The sequence below is a fragment of the Stenella coeruleoalba genome, assembly GCF_951394435.1.
Source record: "Stenella coeruleoalba genome assembly, chromosome: 13".
NCBI lineage: Eukaryota > Metazoa > Chordata > Mammalia > Artiodactyla > Delphinidae > Stenella > Stenella coeruleoalba.
Genome location: NC_137159.1, coordinates 52793152 through 52809772, shown reverse-complemented (window position 1 = coordinate 52809772; position 16621 = coordinate 52793152). Strand labels below are relative to the sequence as shown.

Below are 16621 nucleotides of genomic sequence, written 5' to 3'. Positions count from 1 at the left end.
CTCCAGGCTCGTTGAGGGTCTGTCTGAGCCCTCAGCCACTATTAGTCCAGAAATCAGCTTCAGACGTTCAAATATTAGCGTCACTGAGGCATTTGAACCCTTTTTGTTCTTCACTTTATTTGAACTGTGTTGCTTCCCCAACCTGACCACCTGCAGTGAACCCCCTAGGGTCCTTTTGCACCTGTGTTTTGTTTTTCCATTGACTCATGGAGTTATTTCCGTGTGGAGGTAGAGACTCCCAATACCTTAGGATGTGTGTTTCCTTCTCTAAAGAAGATGTGGGGTTCTCACGTGTCCTGTGGGTCACTGTCCGCCTCTCTTCTGCCCATGAACTCACACTCATGTCTCCAGCACAGCCGCCCTGAAGTCATCAGGCACCGAAGGGCAATTTAACAGAAAGCCAGACCTCTTTTCACAATCCACAGTGCCCTCCTGGTTTGCCGGTCCCCATCTGCGGTGGGCTCCCTACTCCTGCCTGTCCCCTCTGACTGCAGCTCTGTACCGAGGTGGAGGATAGGTACAGGTGGGAAAGTTCTGGCCTGGAAATTCCTGAAGAATCTCCTTCCTGGCTTCCTGACTCTCTCTCAGATCCTATCCTGGTAACAGCTGTGATCCGAGCCTGCTTTTGTGGGCTAAGGGGCAGAGTGTCACTGTCCCATGGGTAATGAAGAACAGGCCATCTTGTTTAGGGGAAACCCCTTAGGCAGAGAACTGTGGCCAGTGAAGATCCCAGATTAGGAGTCCAGGGAACTGGTCTGTCCTGGTTCTGTCACTGCCTGGCTGGGCAATTACAGGCAAGGCCCATTGGCCAGGTGACCCCAACTGCCCACCTACCTTCTGAGAATTATAATGAAAGTAATGAAAACAGAGTGATCTTAGCTGTATATACCTCGTGGAGTGGCTGCAAGAGCCATAAAGGTAGGAGGAAGGAAAGGTCTTCTCTCTCCCTCCCTCCCTCCCTCCCTCCCTCCTTCCCTCCCTCCCTCTCTCCCTTCCTTCCTTCCTTTTTGGATATTTAAAAAACATTAGAGACATGAAAAAGGATTTTTATTCTCATCATTTTTGAAAATATCAGCCCTTCACTATTATTTTTTGACAGCTAGGTTCCTTGTCATTTCTTCAACTTTTATTCGTATTTTTAGAATTAAAAAAAAAACACAAGGGGCTTCCCTGGCGGTCCGGTGGTTAAGACTCCGCACTTCCATGGTGGGGGCATGGGTTCAATCCCTGCTCGGGGGACTAAGATCCCTCATGCCGCACAGCATGGCCAAAAGACAAACAAGCAAAGCCACAAATAATACATAAATAATTCTCACTAGGAAAGATTCAAGCAAGACTTAAGTCTTAAGCATATGTATAAAAAATATTAAAATCCTTTGTGTTCTTTTTCCACATCCATCCCCAGCCTTAACTGCTACTAACAATTTGCTGTGGATCCTTTCAAGCCTTTCTGTGTGCATTTGTTGCATGAATACTTATATACACACATATACGCTGTAATAGGCATCTGTTGGTGCATAACACATTATCCCAAAACCTAGTGGCTTAAAACAACCAATATTTATTACCTCAGAGTTTCTCTGGGTTGAAAATCTGAATGCAGCTTAGTTGAGTGCTTCTGACTTAGGTTTTCTCGTGAGTTTGCAGCAAGCTGACAGGTGGAGCTTTGGTCTCATCTGAAGGTTCAACTGGAAGAGAATCCCTTCCAAGCTCACTCATGTTGCTGTTGGCTAGAGACATCAGTTCTTTGCCACATGGGCCTCTCCAGAGGGCAACTTACAGCATGGAAGCTGGTCTCCTTCAGAGCAAGCCAACAGGAAAGCAAGAGGGGATGCCCAAAACAGAAGCCGTACTGTTTTGTAACCTAATCTCAAAAATGACACCCCATCACTTTTGATATTTTCTGTTCGTTAAAAGAGAATCACTACATCCAGCCCCCCATTTAATGGGAGGGAATGGTGTGAAGGGTCAGATACCAGAAGGTGGAGATTATTATAAGCCAACTTAGAAGCTGCCCACCCCCCTTCCCACCATACACACACACACACACACACAGAAATGTGATCACTTTCTCTCTGTAGAAGGCCTACCCTTCTACAAACTGAAGCTCCCATCTCTTAACTTCCTTCACCTTCCTCTGCTTTTTTTTCCTCTTTAAAACAATTGTCACATTCTAATAACTTAAATTACCTATATTTTATGTTTATTTCTTTCTCTCCTAATCAGAATATAAGATCCATGAGGGCAGAGGTTTTTTTGGTCTGTTTTGTTCTCTGCTGTTTCCCCAGCATCTAGAACAGTGCCGGACACATTAGCATTCAGCAAATGTTTGTTAATTAAATGCTATAGGCATTGTTCTGTAATTTGCTTTTCCTACAAGTCAGCGTATACAAGGTTACATCATTCTTTTTACTGGCTGCTTAATGTTCCACATCATGGGACATTCCATACATTATTTAAAGCTTACCTTCTTGATGGACATTTACTTGTTTCTGTGTCCTCACCATTTAATGCTGCTGCAGACATCCTCATATATGCATCTTCATGCATTTGTATGAATAATTATGAAGAAATGCTCATAGAAGTCCTGTAGTAACTTCAAGCCCTATCTTTTGTGGTTGAACCACATAAGGAGGGAATTACAGAAGGACACTTTTCGTCTGTTTGTTGCTTGCTTGTTTTTACATAAGTCATGTTCACTGCCTGCTTCGCCTTCTCGTGCCTCAACATTTAATTTTGCATGATCAGAAACTGCCTGTGTAGTGACTTCAGGATTTCAGTTACCTATTATCTGCTGGGGTCTGGTCATTTTTGCTGCCTATGTGTTAACTAATTTCCACAGAGTTAGAATACACTGGAAAGCATGGCATCCTGGTTTGTGCAAGACATCAGGGAGAACTTGGAGATAAAATATCACTTTAGTATTCTAGAAACTTGCCCTCTACTTGGGCATTAAAACATAAGTTAAATATAGACAACAATTCAAGCAGTGAATCAGAAATACGTGTGAGCAGTTCAAGGGCAAGAGAGGCCAACAGGAACTTGGTCAGGACAGGCTTGCTGGAGGGAATGGGGCTTGAGCTACACCTTGAGGGAGGAGAAGGACCTGGAAAGGAGGGCAGGGGAAGATGTTCTAGGTAGGTAACGAATTATACCTAGAGGGCAGGGGAGGAAGAAGCAGTTCCCTGCTCAGCACTGAAATGCCACAGGAGTCTCCTTGGTTGATTCTGAATCCTTGCAGTAGCAGCTGGCAATGCCTGGGGATCATGACAAATGCCCCGCATCATAAGTGGAAGGTCAGTGGGAGACTCAGTCAGAGTTTTCGTCCGAGGAATGCCACGTAGCAGACAGTTGGCCAGTCATTGCTTCTGGAAAGCTTTGAATGGTGGTTCCAGTGCCCAGTCTCTATCTGGTGACAGTTGGTGCCCAGTTTAACCCCCAAGGAGCTCCCCTCTAACCTCCTGTTCTCATCTTCTGCCCAGGACTCTGCATCAGTCACTCTCCCACCCCTGCCAACCTCCATGGCACAAGCACACGATTTCCTGTTCAGAATTGTGTGTGCTCTGCCTCTGAGCGTGGCCTGGCTGACTAATCTGTTACGAAATCAAACCACTGCCCTGGCTTACCCTCTAGGGCCAAGTAACCCTCATGGAAAGAGATTTCTGCAGGGCACATAGGCCTGCCCATCTCCCTTTGTGATTGTTCTGACAGTGTCATCCGCTTGCTTTGGGAGAAATCCCAACAGCCTGACTTGCCCCATTGCAACCCTCGCTTTAATCTCAGCTATGAAAAGGGTGGAAACATGGAAACCAAAATGAAGGTCAGAGTGCTCGAGCCCCCGTCTGTCCTGAGGATGACACTGCTGCTGCAGTACCACCCAGCACAGAGTAGGAGCTCAACGAATATGTGATGAAAAACTAGGTAGTAGTACTGTAATGATCCTCCTTTTAGAAGAGCCCCAGCAGGGCAGCTCTGTTTCTTCCCAGTGCAGTTCATCCAGGTGGAACAGTTGAAAATGAACAATATGAAGCTGCCTGGAAAGGGAAGCCTTAGGGGCAGCCTCGAGCTATGAGGGGTTTGGGAGCCTTGCCACTGGGCCTGGGTGCTCACCAATCGGGATGGGGCAGAGGAGTGCAGAAGGGGGGTGATTTGGCTGGTTTGTCTGCCCCAAACGTTTCCCCTTTCTTTTTTTTTAAACGTCTTTATTGGAGTATAATTGCTTTACAATGGTGTGTTAGTTTCTGCTTTATAACAAAGTGAATCAGTTATACATATACATATGTTCCCATATCTCTTCCCTCTTGCGTCTCCCTCCCTCCCACCCTCGCTATCCCACCCCTCCATGTGGTCACAAAGCACAGAGCTGATCTCCCTGTGCTATGCGGCTGCTTCCCACTAGCTATCTGTTTTACATTTGGTAGTGTATATATGTCCGTGCCACTCTCACTTCGTCCCTGCTTACCCTTCCCTCTCCCCATATCCTCAAGTCCATTCTCTAGTAGGTCTGTGTCTTTATTCCCGTCTTACCCGTAGGTTCTTCATGACCTTTTTTTCTTTTCTTAGATTCCATATATATGTGTTAGCATACGGTATTTGTTTTTCTCTTTCTGACTTCCCCTTTCTTTTGATTCCAACTGGCACATCCACTTTCTCTTACTGATCTGCAGCCTCTGGGTGTCACCTTACAGCTTCCAGGAGCCCCACTGTGGCTGCCTAAATTATGTCAAGTTCCTCTCCCTCAGCCAACTTTGCCCTCTTGTTTCCAGACTTTTCAAAGAACTTTCAAAGTTGCTTTTTCATGTGGTCCATTTTAACTGACATGTTATTGGATTTTTTTTTTAACTTAACCTATTGGGACAACTAGACAGTTCTCCTAGGGAAATAACAGAATTTAAAAAAATGAAAAACAAAGTCTCCGAAGACCGATCCTATCTTGCTGACCAGCCAACCTGAGCTAATTGTTTCATTAGGATGGACAGGTCTGGCGTTACAACACCAGGGGGCGCCAGTGACTAAATCACCTAGATAAGCTGCCCCTGCTGAGAAATTCTCTCTCTTCATTTCGTTGCTTCATTCTTGTCCTTTCTGTCACCTCAAGAAGAGACAGAAGACGACTTGCATGAAGTTGGTGGGCAGGTGCAGGTGAGGTGGGCTGTGTGTCAAAGGGTAGCTGTTGCTAAGGGGAGTGGGACAGAGGATTCAGAGCTGAGTGCTGCTGCCTGCAGTCTGGGAGGCTCTGAGGATTTTCAGGCATTGTTAGTAATAACTCAGTTAATGGATTTGGCACCTTGGCCAGGCTGTGGTGGAGCTTTCTCGTTCGTTTATATTGTCTGAGAAAGGTCCCCTCCCATCAGCGCACATGCTCCCCCATCCCCACACCCCTGCCTTTGGTTCTGTGGGCATCTTCAGCTCCATAATTCACTTGAACTCTTCAAGCCTGGGTTGGGAAGGAGGGGGAGTGGAGTCTGCGCTGTCCCTCCCTCTAGGTCAGGGACCAGGCCGTGAAGGGCCAGTAGGAGGTCTGGCCATCCTGCCTGGTTTCACTCCAGAAACTGTGTGTGTGTGTGTGTGTGTGTGTGTGTGTGTGTGTGTGTGTTTTAATAGACTTTAACTTTTAGAGCAGTTTTCGGTTCACAGCAAAATTGAGGAGCAAGTACAGAGATTTCCAATATACCCTCCTACCCCCACCCATGGACAGCCTCCCTCACTATCAACGTCCCCACCGGACTGATATATTTGTTACAATCAGTGAACTTAAATTGATACATCATTATCCCTCAGTTTACATTAGGGTTCCCTCTTGGTGTTGGATATACTGTGGGTTTGGACAAATGTACAGTGTGTTGTATCCACCATTATAGTATCATACGGATAGTTTCACTGCCCTAAAAATCCTCTGTGCTTTGGCTATTCATCCTTGCCTCCCCCCAACCCCTGGCAATCACTGATCTTTTTACTGTCTCTGTGGTTCTGCTTTTCCAGAAAGTCATATAGTTGGAATCATATAATATATAGTCTTTTCAGATTGCCTTCTTTCACTTAGTAGTGTTCATAAGTTTCCTCCATGTCTTTCATGGGTTAATAACTAATGTATTTTTAGTGTTGAATAATATTCCATTGTATGAACTTACCACAGTTTATTTAGCCATTCACTTACTAAAGGACATCTTAGTTGTTTCCAGGTTTTCATAATTATGAATAAAACTGCTGTAGACATCCGTGTGCTGGTTTTTGTGTAGACATACGTTTTCAACTAATTTGGGTAAATACCGGGAGTGTGATTGCTGGATTGTAAGCTAAGAGTATGTTTAGTTTTGTAAGAAACTACCGAACTGTCTTCCAAAGTGGAAGACGTTTTTCATTTCCACTAGGAATGAATGAGGATTCCTGTTGCTCCACATCCTCACCAGCATTTGGTGTTGTCAGTGTTTTAGATTTTGGCCGTTCTAAAACGTGTGGAGTGGTATCTTGTTTTAATTTGCAATTCCCTAATGCCATATGATGTGGAGCATCTTCTCATATGTTTGTATGCTATCTGTATATCTTCTTTGGTGAGGTTTCTGCTCATGTCTTTTGCGTATTTTTTTAATTGGGTTGTTCATTTTCTTATTGTTGAGTTTTAAGGGTTCTTGCATATTTTGGATAAGCTTTTATCAGATATGGCTTGTGCAAATATTTTCTCCCAGTCCGTGGCTTATCTTCTCATTCTCTTGACAGTGTCTTTTGCAGAGCAAAAGTTTTTAATTTTAATGAAGTCCAGCTTATCAGTTATTTCTTTCATTAATCATGCCTTTTGTGTTATATTTAAAAAGTCATCACCATATCCAAGGGCACCTAGATCTCCTCCTATGTTATCTTCTAGGAGTTTCATAGTTTTGAGTTTTATATTTAGGTTTATAACCCGTTTAGAGTTAATTTTTGTGAAGGGTGTAAAATCTGTGGGTAGGTTCTTTTTTTTTTTGCATCAGATATCCAGTTGTTCCAGCACCATTTGTTGAAAAAGACTATCTTTGCTCCCTTGTATTGCCTTTGCTCCTTTGTCGAAAATCAGTTGTATGTTTATGGAGGTCTATTTCTGGGTTCTCTCTTCTGTGCCATTGATCTGTTTGTCTATTCTTTCACCAGTAAACACTGCCTTGGTTACTATACCTTTACAGTAAATCTTGAAGTCAGGTAATGTTGGTTGTCCAACACTTCTTCAATGTTATGTTGGCTATTCTGGGTCTTTTGCATCTCCATGTGAACTTTAGAATCAGTTTGTCAATCTCTACAAAATAATTTCCTGGGATTTTGATTGAGATTTCAGTGAGTCTATAGATCACACTGGGAAGAACTGTCCTCCTTACAACATTGAGACTTCCTACCCATGAACATGGAATATCTTTACATGTATTTAGTTCTGTTTTTGTGTCTTTCATCAGTTTTGTAGTTTTCCTCAGTCTTGTACATATTTTCTTAGATTTATACCTAAGTATTTCAGTTTTTAGGTGATAATGCAAATGATATCATGTTCTTAATTTTAAATTCCACTTAATCATTATTGATAAATAAGAAAGTGATTGGCTTTGTATATTAGCCTTGTATCCTACAACATTGCTATAATCACTTATTAGTTCCAGTTTTTTGGTCAGTTCTTTCAGATTTTCTGCATAGATAATCACGTCATCAGCAAACAAAGACAGTTTTATTTCTTCCTTTCTAAGCACTATACCTTTTACCTCCTTTTCTTGTCTTATTGCATTAGCTAGTACTTCCAATGCAATGTTGAAAAAGAGTGGTGAGAAGGGACATCCTTGCCTTGTTCTTGGAACTAGAAAGCTTCTGTTTTCTTACCATTAAGCGTGTTGTTAGTTGTAGGGTTTTGTAGATGTTCTTTATCAAGTTAAGGCAGTTCCCCTCTATTTCTTCATTGCTGAGAGATTTTATTATGAATGGGTGTTGGATTTTGTCAAATGCTTTTTTTCTTTTTCATTGATTGATAGGCTTTGTGATTTTTCTTCTGTAGCCTGTTGATGTGATGGATTACATTAACTGATTTTCAAATATTGAACCAGCCTTGCATACCTGAGATAAGTCATACTTTGTCATGATACATATTTCTTTTTATACATTGTTAGATTCAATTTGGTAGTATTTTGTTGAGGACTTCTACATCTATATTTGTGAGAGATATTGGTCTGCAGTTGTCTTTTCTTGTAATGGCTTTGTTGGTTTTGGTGTTAGGGTAATGCTGGTCTCATAAAAGGAGTTAGGAAATGTTTCCTTTGCTTCCATCTTCTAGAAGATATTGTAGAGGATTGGTATAATTTCTTCCTTAAGTGTGTGGTCCTGGAATTCACTAGTGAACCTATCCGAGCCTGGTACTGTCTGTCTTGGAAGGCTATTAATTACTGATTTTATTTCTTTAATAGATATAGATCTTTTACACTGTATTACATGTGTGAGTTTTGGCAGATTGTATCTTTCAAGGATGGTTTTGCTGCATCCTACTAATTATGAAAAGTTGTATTTTCATTTTCAATCAATTCAAAATATTTTAAAATTTCTCATGAGATTTCTTCGTTGACCCATGTGTTACTTAGCAGTATGTTATTTAATTTCCAAGTATTTGGGGATTTTTCCAAATATGTTTCTGTTACTGATTTCTGATTTAATTCCACTGTGGTCTGAGAACAGACATTATATGATTTCTATTATTTTAAAATTGTTAAGATGTGTTTTATGGCTCAGATTGTGCTCTGTCTTGGTAAATGTTCCATGTGAGCTTGAGAAGAATGTGTGTTCTGCTGTTGTTGGATGAGGCAGTCAATAAATATCCAGTTGATTAATGTGGCTGTTGACTTCAAATATGTCCTTACTGATTTTCTGCCTTCTGTATCTGTCTGTTTCTGATAGAGGGGTGTTAAAGTCTTCAGCCGTAATAGTTGGTTCATCTGTTTCTCCTTGCAGTTCGCTGTTTTTGCCTTACATATTTTGGTGCTCTGTTGTTAGGTGCATACACATTAAGGATTTTAATGTCTTCTTGGAGAATTGACCCCTTTATCATTGTGCCCTTTGATGTCTCTGATAACTTTCCTTGCTCTGAAGTCTGCCCTGTCAGAAATTAATATAGCTACTCCTGCTTTCTTTTGATTAGTGTTAACATGGTATATCTTTCTCCATAACTTTAATTTTAATCTATATGTGTCTTATATTTAAAGTGTATTTCTTGTAGATGATATGTACTGGGTCTTGTTTTGTGATCCATTCTGACAATCCCTGTCTTCTTATTGGTGTATTTAGACCATTGACATTTAAATTGATTATCAGCATAGTTGGATTAATGAGTACCTTTTTTGCTATTGTTTTCCATTTGATGCCCTTGTTCTCTGTTCCTATTTTTGTCTTCCACATTCTTTCCACCTTTTGTGGTTTTAATTGAACATTTTATATGATTCCATTTTCTCTTTTTTCTTAGCATATCAGTTCTTCTCCTTCTCCCCCTTCCTCTCCCCCTCGTTCTCCTCCCCCTCGTCCCCCTCCTCACCTCCTCCTCCTCCTCCTCCTCCTCCTTTTTTCTTATTTTAGTGGTTGCCCTAGAGTTTGCAATATACATTTACAACTAATCCAAGTCCACTTTCAAATAACACTCTAATACTTCATGGGTAGTGCAAGTACCTTATAATAACAAAATACTCCTAGTTCCTCTGTCCCACTCCTTATATTGTTGTAGTCATCCATTTCACTTATACATAAGCATATATTTTCTATACATATATATAAGCATAATAATTGAAAACATTGTTGCTATTATTATTTTGAAAAGTTGTTATCTGTTAGATCAAGTAAGAATTTAAAAACTAAAAGTTTTTATTTTAGCATCACTTATTCCTTCTCTGATGCTCTTCCTTTCTTTATGTAGATCTGAGTTTTTGACTGATATCATTTTCCTTCTTTCTGAAGAACTTTTTTTATTTTTAAGTTATAAAATATTTTTTATTGTAAAAACAGAGTCAATAGAGGTTGACAACATAAATGTTTTCTCAGAACATTTCCCCTTGGTTCCTGAATTTGCTAGGTTCCTATGTACCAGCAAGTCTCCATTAGCACTTCTCAGATTTCATGGTCCTTTTTGGATATGTTTATTGATTATATGTAAATATTGCTTAGAAACAGAAGTCCATATGATATTAAAACAAACAAAAAAACCTATTGTGCCTTTCTTTCACATTTCCTACAGGGAGATCTATATATCTCAGGTGCTTTCACAATTTAAAAGTAAAGTTAGTACCTTAACCAAACCAAAGAATCCTCCATCACAAGTTACTAAATCAAACCTCTCATGACATTTGCAATATATCCAGATTTAAAGATTTTAAAACAAAAGAATTTAGAATTTAAAACAAACTTCAGACTGATTTTTCATATTTGAAAGACTACAGTTATTTGCAGCATACAAATGGAGAGAGTAGCGCAAAATGCATCAAGTTTTATATGATAAATAGACTTTCAACCTAATGGCTGCTTCAAAAGCAAAGACTGAAAAACTACCTCTTCTTAAAAGCAATCTAGACTGACTCAATAAAGTTCACAATTTAGAAAGATCAATTGCTACTCTGTTTCCATAGATTGCAAAATGATTTCAGAAACAGATTAAACATACAGTTGTTTTACAAAACTAGAAATATTGTTTGGGACTTTACAAAACTTTATAAAATATAATACTATATTTGTAAATTCAAGATAGTTTCACACTGAAATAGAAAATACTTCCACAAATATGAAGTCTAGTCAAACTTAACTGGTCTCTCCCAACCATTCTCATACATTATTTCTTCCAGATCTTCAACCTGAGTAGATCTGTGCTCTAGCATGAGATTTTTTTAAAGAGATTGGTTAATTTCAAGAAGTTGTATAAGATTTTTCATTCTAGAAACAATGTTAAAGCAGATGATTTACACCTAAAAATATGTCTCACTAAAAGTAGAAATAATGCAGTGACAATTTGTATTTGATAAATTTCAAACCAGATTCCTCAGAATGACAATTATAATGTGGTACCTACAAAAAGTAAAAATATACAGTAATCACAACTATTTTATGGAAAATATTTATTCATATGGAATAAAGAACCTCTAAATTTAGTTATCTGTAGCTGTCAAATGAGAAGTACTTTCTAATTACACCCATTTATAACATTCATTTTACACCTCAAAGAGCACCAGTGTTTTTTTTTTTTTTTTTTTTTGCGGTACGTGGGCCTCTCACTGTTGTGGCCTCTCCCATTGCGGAGCACAGTCTCCAGACACGCAGGCTCAGCGGCCATGGCTCACGGGTCCAGCTGCTCCGCGGCATGTGGGATCCTCCCGGACCAGGGCATGAACCCATGTCCCCTGCATCGGCAGACGGACTCTCAACCACTGCGCCACCAGGGAAGCCCTGCACCAGTGTATTTTTAAAACAAACTGAAAAGTGAGAAGGTAGGGGCTTATTCCATGCAACAGTGGTATTATGATAAGGCACCACCTGGTGTGTGAAAAAGCCAAACAAAGTATTTCCAAAGCATGTATTTCTGTTACTGGTGTCTTAACCTTTAGATAGGATGGTTAGAAAAAAGCTAATAACATTATTAGCTAACCACATCATACTCCTTTTCCATCATTCTTTGCTTTTAATTTTTCCATATTACAGAACATATAATAAACAACAGTATAGTACATGATATGTTAAATAAACATCTTTTCCCAACCATTCAAGAAAATAGTGTAGAATTAAAACAAGAATAAGAAACCAAAAACTTTTCTGATATTTTCGCAATAGTCTATCCCTGTAGAAGAATAGGGAGCTGGGGGAGGGGAGGAGAGAGTGGCAGCAGCAGTTGGGGTTGGGGGATGGTAACAGGACCTCCTTTCTGTAGAATATATTGAGGCACACAGGTTAAAAGTTTCTCAGGCAAATTCATTGCTAGAGCAAAACTGACAGAAAGCTCAGGATTTTACATTCCCCCCAGACCTGATTTCTCAGATAGTCACATCCGATTAAATATTTCAAAATATTCCCTTAGTCACTGCTATCATCGTCGTCATCATCATCATCAGATACATCATTTAAAGGAGACTTCAGTGACTGACTATAAGAGTCCGATCTAGTAGGCTGGACCTGGCCTTGTCCCCAGTAGAAAGCAGGTCATAGTAGAAGTCACAAATCCTCACAGGCTTAGAGGACTGGCTGGGAAGAAGTCTCTTTTCAGAGCAGGGCCCACAGACAACAAAACCACATTTGTGGCAGTGGTGAGGACGATTAACAGGTGTGAATTTTGCTGTCTGACAACGCATACATACAGTTGCCTCAGAGTCAGGAACCCAGACGGCAGCACGTTCATACTGGGTGTCTTCCCACTTTTGGAGAGCAAATCAGTAACACATTTATCTATGTGATTCCTCCATTCTGATTTCTCAGTGGCAGTGGCAGAATAAGCTGCAAATGATTTAGTTGGTGTCTTGATCAGCCATCCATTCCTCAAGTCTCCCTCATCTGTGAGAGAATCAATTGTGACATTTTCCAGGGGAATAATACGTTATTTGTTACATTTTTTCTTCTGGATGGCAATATTGCCATACACAAGAATATCATTGAATAAGAAAAACTGCCTTGCTTTAGGCTTTTTTCTGCACAATTTAGTCAATACTCGTTCTCTAATAAGAACCCGTCCAGGTATAGTTAAGGGTTGGCCAGCTGCTCCAAAACAGTTTTCTACTATATTTTTACGTCTAGTATTTGCTTCACTGTTTGCCAAGCGATCCACCATCTTTTGCTAATAGCCTCCAAACTCGGGAACTCCACACTCCAGACGCCCTCCTTTCCACATGCTGCCTCTCCCCTTCTGCCTGAAGAACTTCTTTTAACATTTCTTGCAAGGCAGGTCTATTGGCAACAAATTCCCTCAGTTTTTATTTGTCTGAGAAAGTCTTTATTTCTCCTTCACTTTTTTTTTTTTTTTGTACGGTACACGGGCCTCTCACTGCTGTGGCCTCTGCCGCCGCGGAGCACAGGCTCCAGACACACAGGCTCAGCGGCCACGGCTCACGGGCCCAGCCGCTCCGCGGCATGTGGGATCTTCCCGGACCGGGGCACGAACCTGTGTCCCCTGCATCGGCAGGCGGACTCCCAACCACTGTGCCACCAGGGAAGCCCTCTCCTTCACTTTTGAAGGATAATTTCACAGGCTACAGAATTCTGCATTTTTTTCCCCCTCTCAGTACTTTAAACATTTCACTCTACTCTCTTCTTGCTTACGTGGTTTCTGAGAAGAAGTCAGATGTAATTCTTATCTTTCCTTCTCTGTAGGTGAGGTGTTGTTTCCTTCTGGTTTCTTTCAGGATTATTTTTCTTTACCTTTGATTTTATGCAGCTTGTGTACGATATGCCTAGGTGTAGTTTGTTATTGGTTTTGATTTTTGTCATTTATCCTGCTTGGTGTTCTCTAAGCTCACTGGGTCTGCGGTTCAGTGTCTGACTTTAATTTGAGGACACTCTTAGTCATTTTTGCTTCAAATATCTCTTTTATTCATTTCTCCCTTTTTTCTCCTTTTAGTATTCCCATACACATATGTTACATCTTTTGTAATCATTCCACATTTATTAGATATTCTGTTCCTTTTTTTTTTTTCAGTATGTTTCCCTTGCTTTTCTGTTTTGGAAGTTTCTATTGACATATCCTCAGGCTCAGAGATTCTTTTCTCAGTTATGTCCATTCTACTAATGGACCCGTCAGTGACCTTCTTCGTTTCTGTTGCAGTGTTTCTGAGTTCCAGCATTTCCTTTTGAGTCTTTCTTAGAATTTCCATCTCTCTGCTTGCCCATCTGTTCTTACGTGCTGTCTACTTTATTGATTAGAACCCGTAGCATATCAATCATAGTTGTTTTAAATTCCTGGTCTGGTTATTCTAACATCTCTGCCGTGTCTCAGTCTGGTTCTGCTGCTTGCCCTGTCTCTTCAAACTGTTTTTTGCCTTTTAGTATGCCTTGTAATTTTTTTTTTGATAGTCAGACATGATGTGTTGGGTAACAGGAACTGCAATAAAAGGCCTTTAGTAACATGGTGCTAAGGTGCTGGGGGAGGGGAAGCATTCTGTAGTCATATGATTAGATCTCAGTCTTTCTGTGAGCCTGTGCCTCTGAACTATGAGCCTTACACATGTTTCTCAGGGTCCGCCCCCCGCTCCACCTTATGTGGGACAGGATAGCTAGCATGGGCTGGAGTTGGGTATTTCCCTTCCCCCAGGTTGCTTAGGATCTGATAAAACTACCATAGTTTAGTCTCTGGCAAAATAGCTTCTCCTGAGAGTAGGCCTTGTTAAGAACAGGGTGCTCTGGTATATTTCAAAATCCTTTCCCTCTCCCCCTGTCATAAGCAGGAGGGAATTTTTCTCCAATGTTCACTGTGAGAGACCTGGTCAGACAGTTAGAGGTAAAGCTCCCAGAGTGCGGGGACCCCTATGACGGGGTCAGCCTAGAGTCTTTGACTCTCAGACTTGTCCGCTCTGGGACCCCAGCAGTTCGTCAGTTTCGGTGCCAGCTTCCCTACCCTGCACTGGTTTCCACGGGGTTGCTGCTCTGGAGTTTCTGCTCCGCTAAGTTGTGATTCATACAGTTACCTGTCTGTCTCTCCCTCAGGGCAGTGGTTTGCCCTGTGACCTTACTTCTCTGATAAATCTTAAGAAGAGTTGTTGATTTTCCAGTTTGTTCAGCTTTTTACCCATTAGGGCAGAACAGCAACTTCCAAGCTCCTTATGTGCGGGACTGGAAACCCAAACAGTTGACGTCTTCGCCTTTGATGTCCTACACCAAGGACAGTGAAGTGATGTGGACAAAACAAAGACATTCAGGCGTGGCCTTTGTCCCTCTGAACCCAGATTTTGGATTTGAAAGGGGCCTTGGAGGTCACCTCATTCAGTCTCCTTGTTTTCAGATGAACATCTTGATAGGCTGTACTGTGGGCATTCCTCTCTCGGGAATATTCCCGCATTTCAGCAGAGTAATAGAGTGAACTGTGTACAGGGGACCCATTTGGGTTCAGCATCCAATTGAACTTTCTTCAGAGAAACCAGTTAAGTTCTATGGTCAGTGTTCTGCTCCCTGAAAGGAAATTTCAATGTGATTTTTATTTATCCGTAAGCTGGTTCTCTCCATACGGTGGTTTGGTGGATGATTTTAGTTCTGTGTGAGGGGATGATGGGTGATCTTTCATTTTTCTTGTTTTGTCTTTCTCCATTTTCTAAATTCTAACAAATGAACATGTGTTCCTTTTACAACCAGCACGAAATAAGGTAATGTTTTAGGCTATGACCATTTGGAAGCCTCTCCTCTGTGCTTCCTTACAGTCTGCAAGATGAACGTTCACCGGCGCTGCGAGACCAACGTGGCTCCCAACTGTGGCGTGGACGCCAGGGGCATTGCCAAAGTGCTGGCTGACCTGGGCGTCACTCCAGACAAAATCACCAACAGTGGCCAGAGGAGGAAAAAGGTAACCAGCTCTTTGGTGGTGTTTCTGGAGCTCTTTGTGAGCCAGCATCTCTGTGTTGGCTTCCCGAGAGTCACTTGGAGTGACGTTCTGAGACTGCTGGGTTTGAGACACTGGACTTGAAGCAGCACGTGCTTCAAGAAAAAAGAAAAGGTCAGGCAGGTAGCATGAGAGTCTCCTTCGGTTCCAGAGGTGGAGAAAAGCTAAGCAAGTCTCAAGTGTGCTGTTTCTTAGGGGAACGTCAGCTTCAAGATGAGGACTCCGGAATTCCCTCCAGAAAAGACTCGACTCTAGACAGGGAAATAGACTTATCTGCCTCCAGGACTGGCATGAAAGCAATGTCAGTGCTCAGACTTTGCCTCTGGTATCACTTTAATGAGGGTAAATGGATGAAGAGCTGGAACCACATTCCTTTCTAGGAAGCAAGCCAAGAAGAGTTGTGTTAGTGCCGGCACTCGGCTGCCCGAGGAATATTGTTATGTCCCGCGACGTGAAACATCTGGGCCTGTCTTTGGAGACCAAAGCCCTGTCTCTATCCGTATAGCATTCTGAATGTCAGTAGGAAGAGATCCATTTGCTAAAGTGTTACTTTGGTAAGTCAGGGCCCACAGATGTAAATAGAGCTAAAGGTATCCGTAGCATTTTGTTTGAAGGCCCTTCCTAGCCTTGGATCCTGGCCTAGAAAATGTAAGAATTCTCTGGAAGACTTAAGTTATGAGAAAATTGGAACCATGTTAACTGGGCAAGAAATCCTGGTGGGGGTGGGTGGCCCTTGTTGCCCGGTATTTTTTTTTTTTTTACTAGAAAACAAGCCTGACTCTGGGCGCCTCTACAACTTGACTCCTAAATGTCCCTGAATTTTCGCTTGAAATACCTTCTGAAGGACATTTTAGAAGCTGCCCATGCCTTTTCCCTGCTGCCTCTCAGAGGAGCCTTTTCCCTGAAATGGGAAGGTTTGGGTTGTTTCCATCTTCTTAAACTTCTTCTTCCTTACCTTTCCAATAAACAAAGCAGTTTTTTAAGGATTGGAGGAAAAGAACATTCTCTTCTCTGGTTAACGGTGAGATTTTGTGCTTCTGGTGGCTCTTCTCAGCTCTGTCGGTCCCCCTGGTGGAAACA

The 16621-nt window shown here is 41.5% G+C and overlaps 1 protein-coding gene and 1 pseudogene across 2 annotated transcripts in view; one reads left to right on the top strand and one right to left on the bottom strand.

The window, feature by feature from the left end:
- PRKCE (protein kinase C epsilon) overlaps positions 1-16621 on the top strand; it is a 510565-nt gene that overhangs the window by 328895 nt on the left and 165049 nt on the right. Inside the window, exon 8 of the mRNA XM_079940859.1 lies at positions 15363-15505. Within this exon, the coding sequence (XP_079796985.1) occupies positions 15363-15505 (143 nt within the window). The remainder of the gene's footprint in view (positions 1-15362; positions 15506-16621) is intronic.
- On the bottom strand, positions 11812-12787 carry LOC307196124 (pleckstrin homology domain-containing family F member 2-like; annotated as a pseudogene). Its single transcript has one exon. The product of its transcript is annotated as a pleckstrin homology domain-containing family F member 2-like (transcript).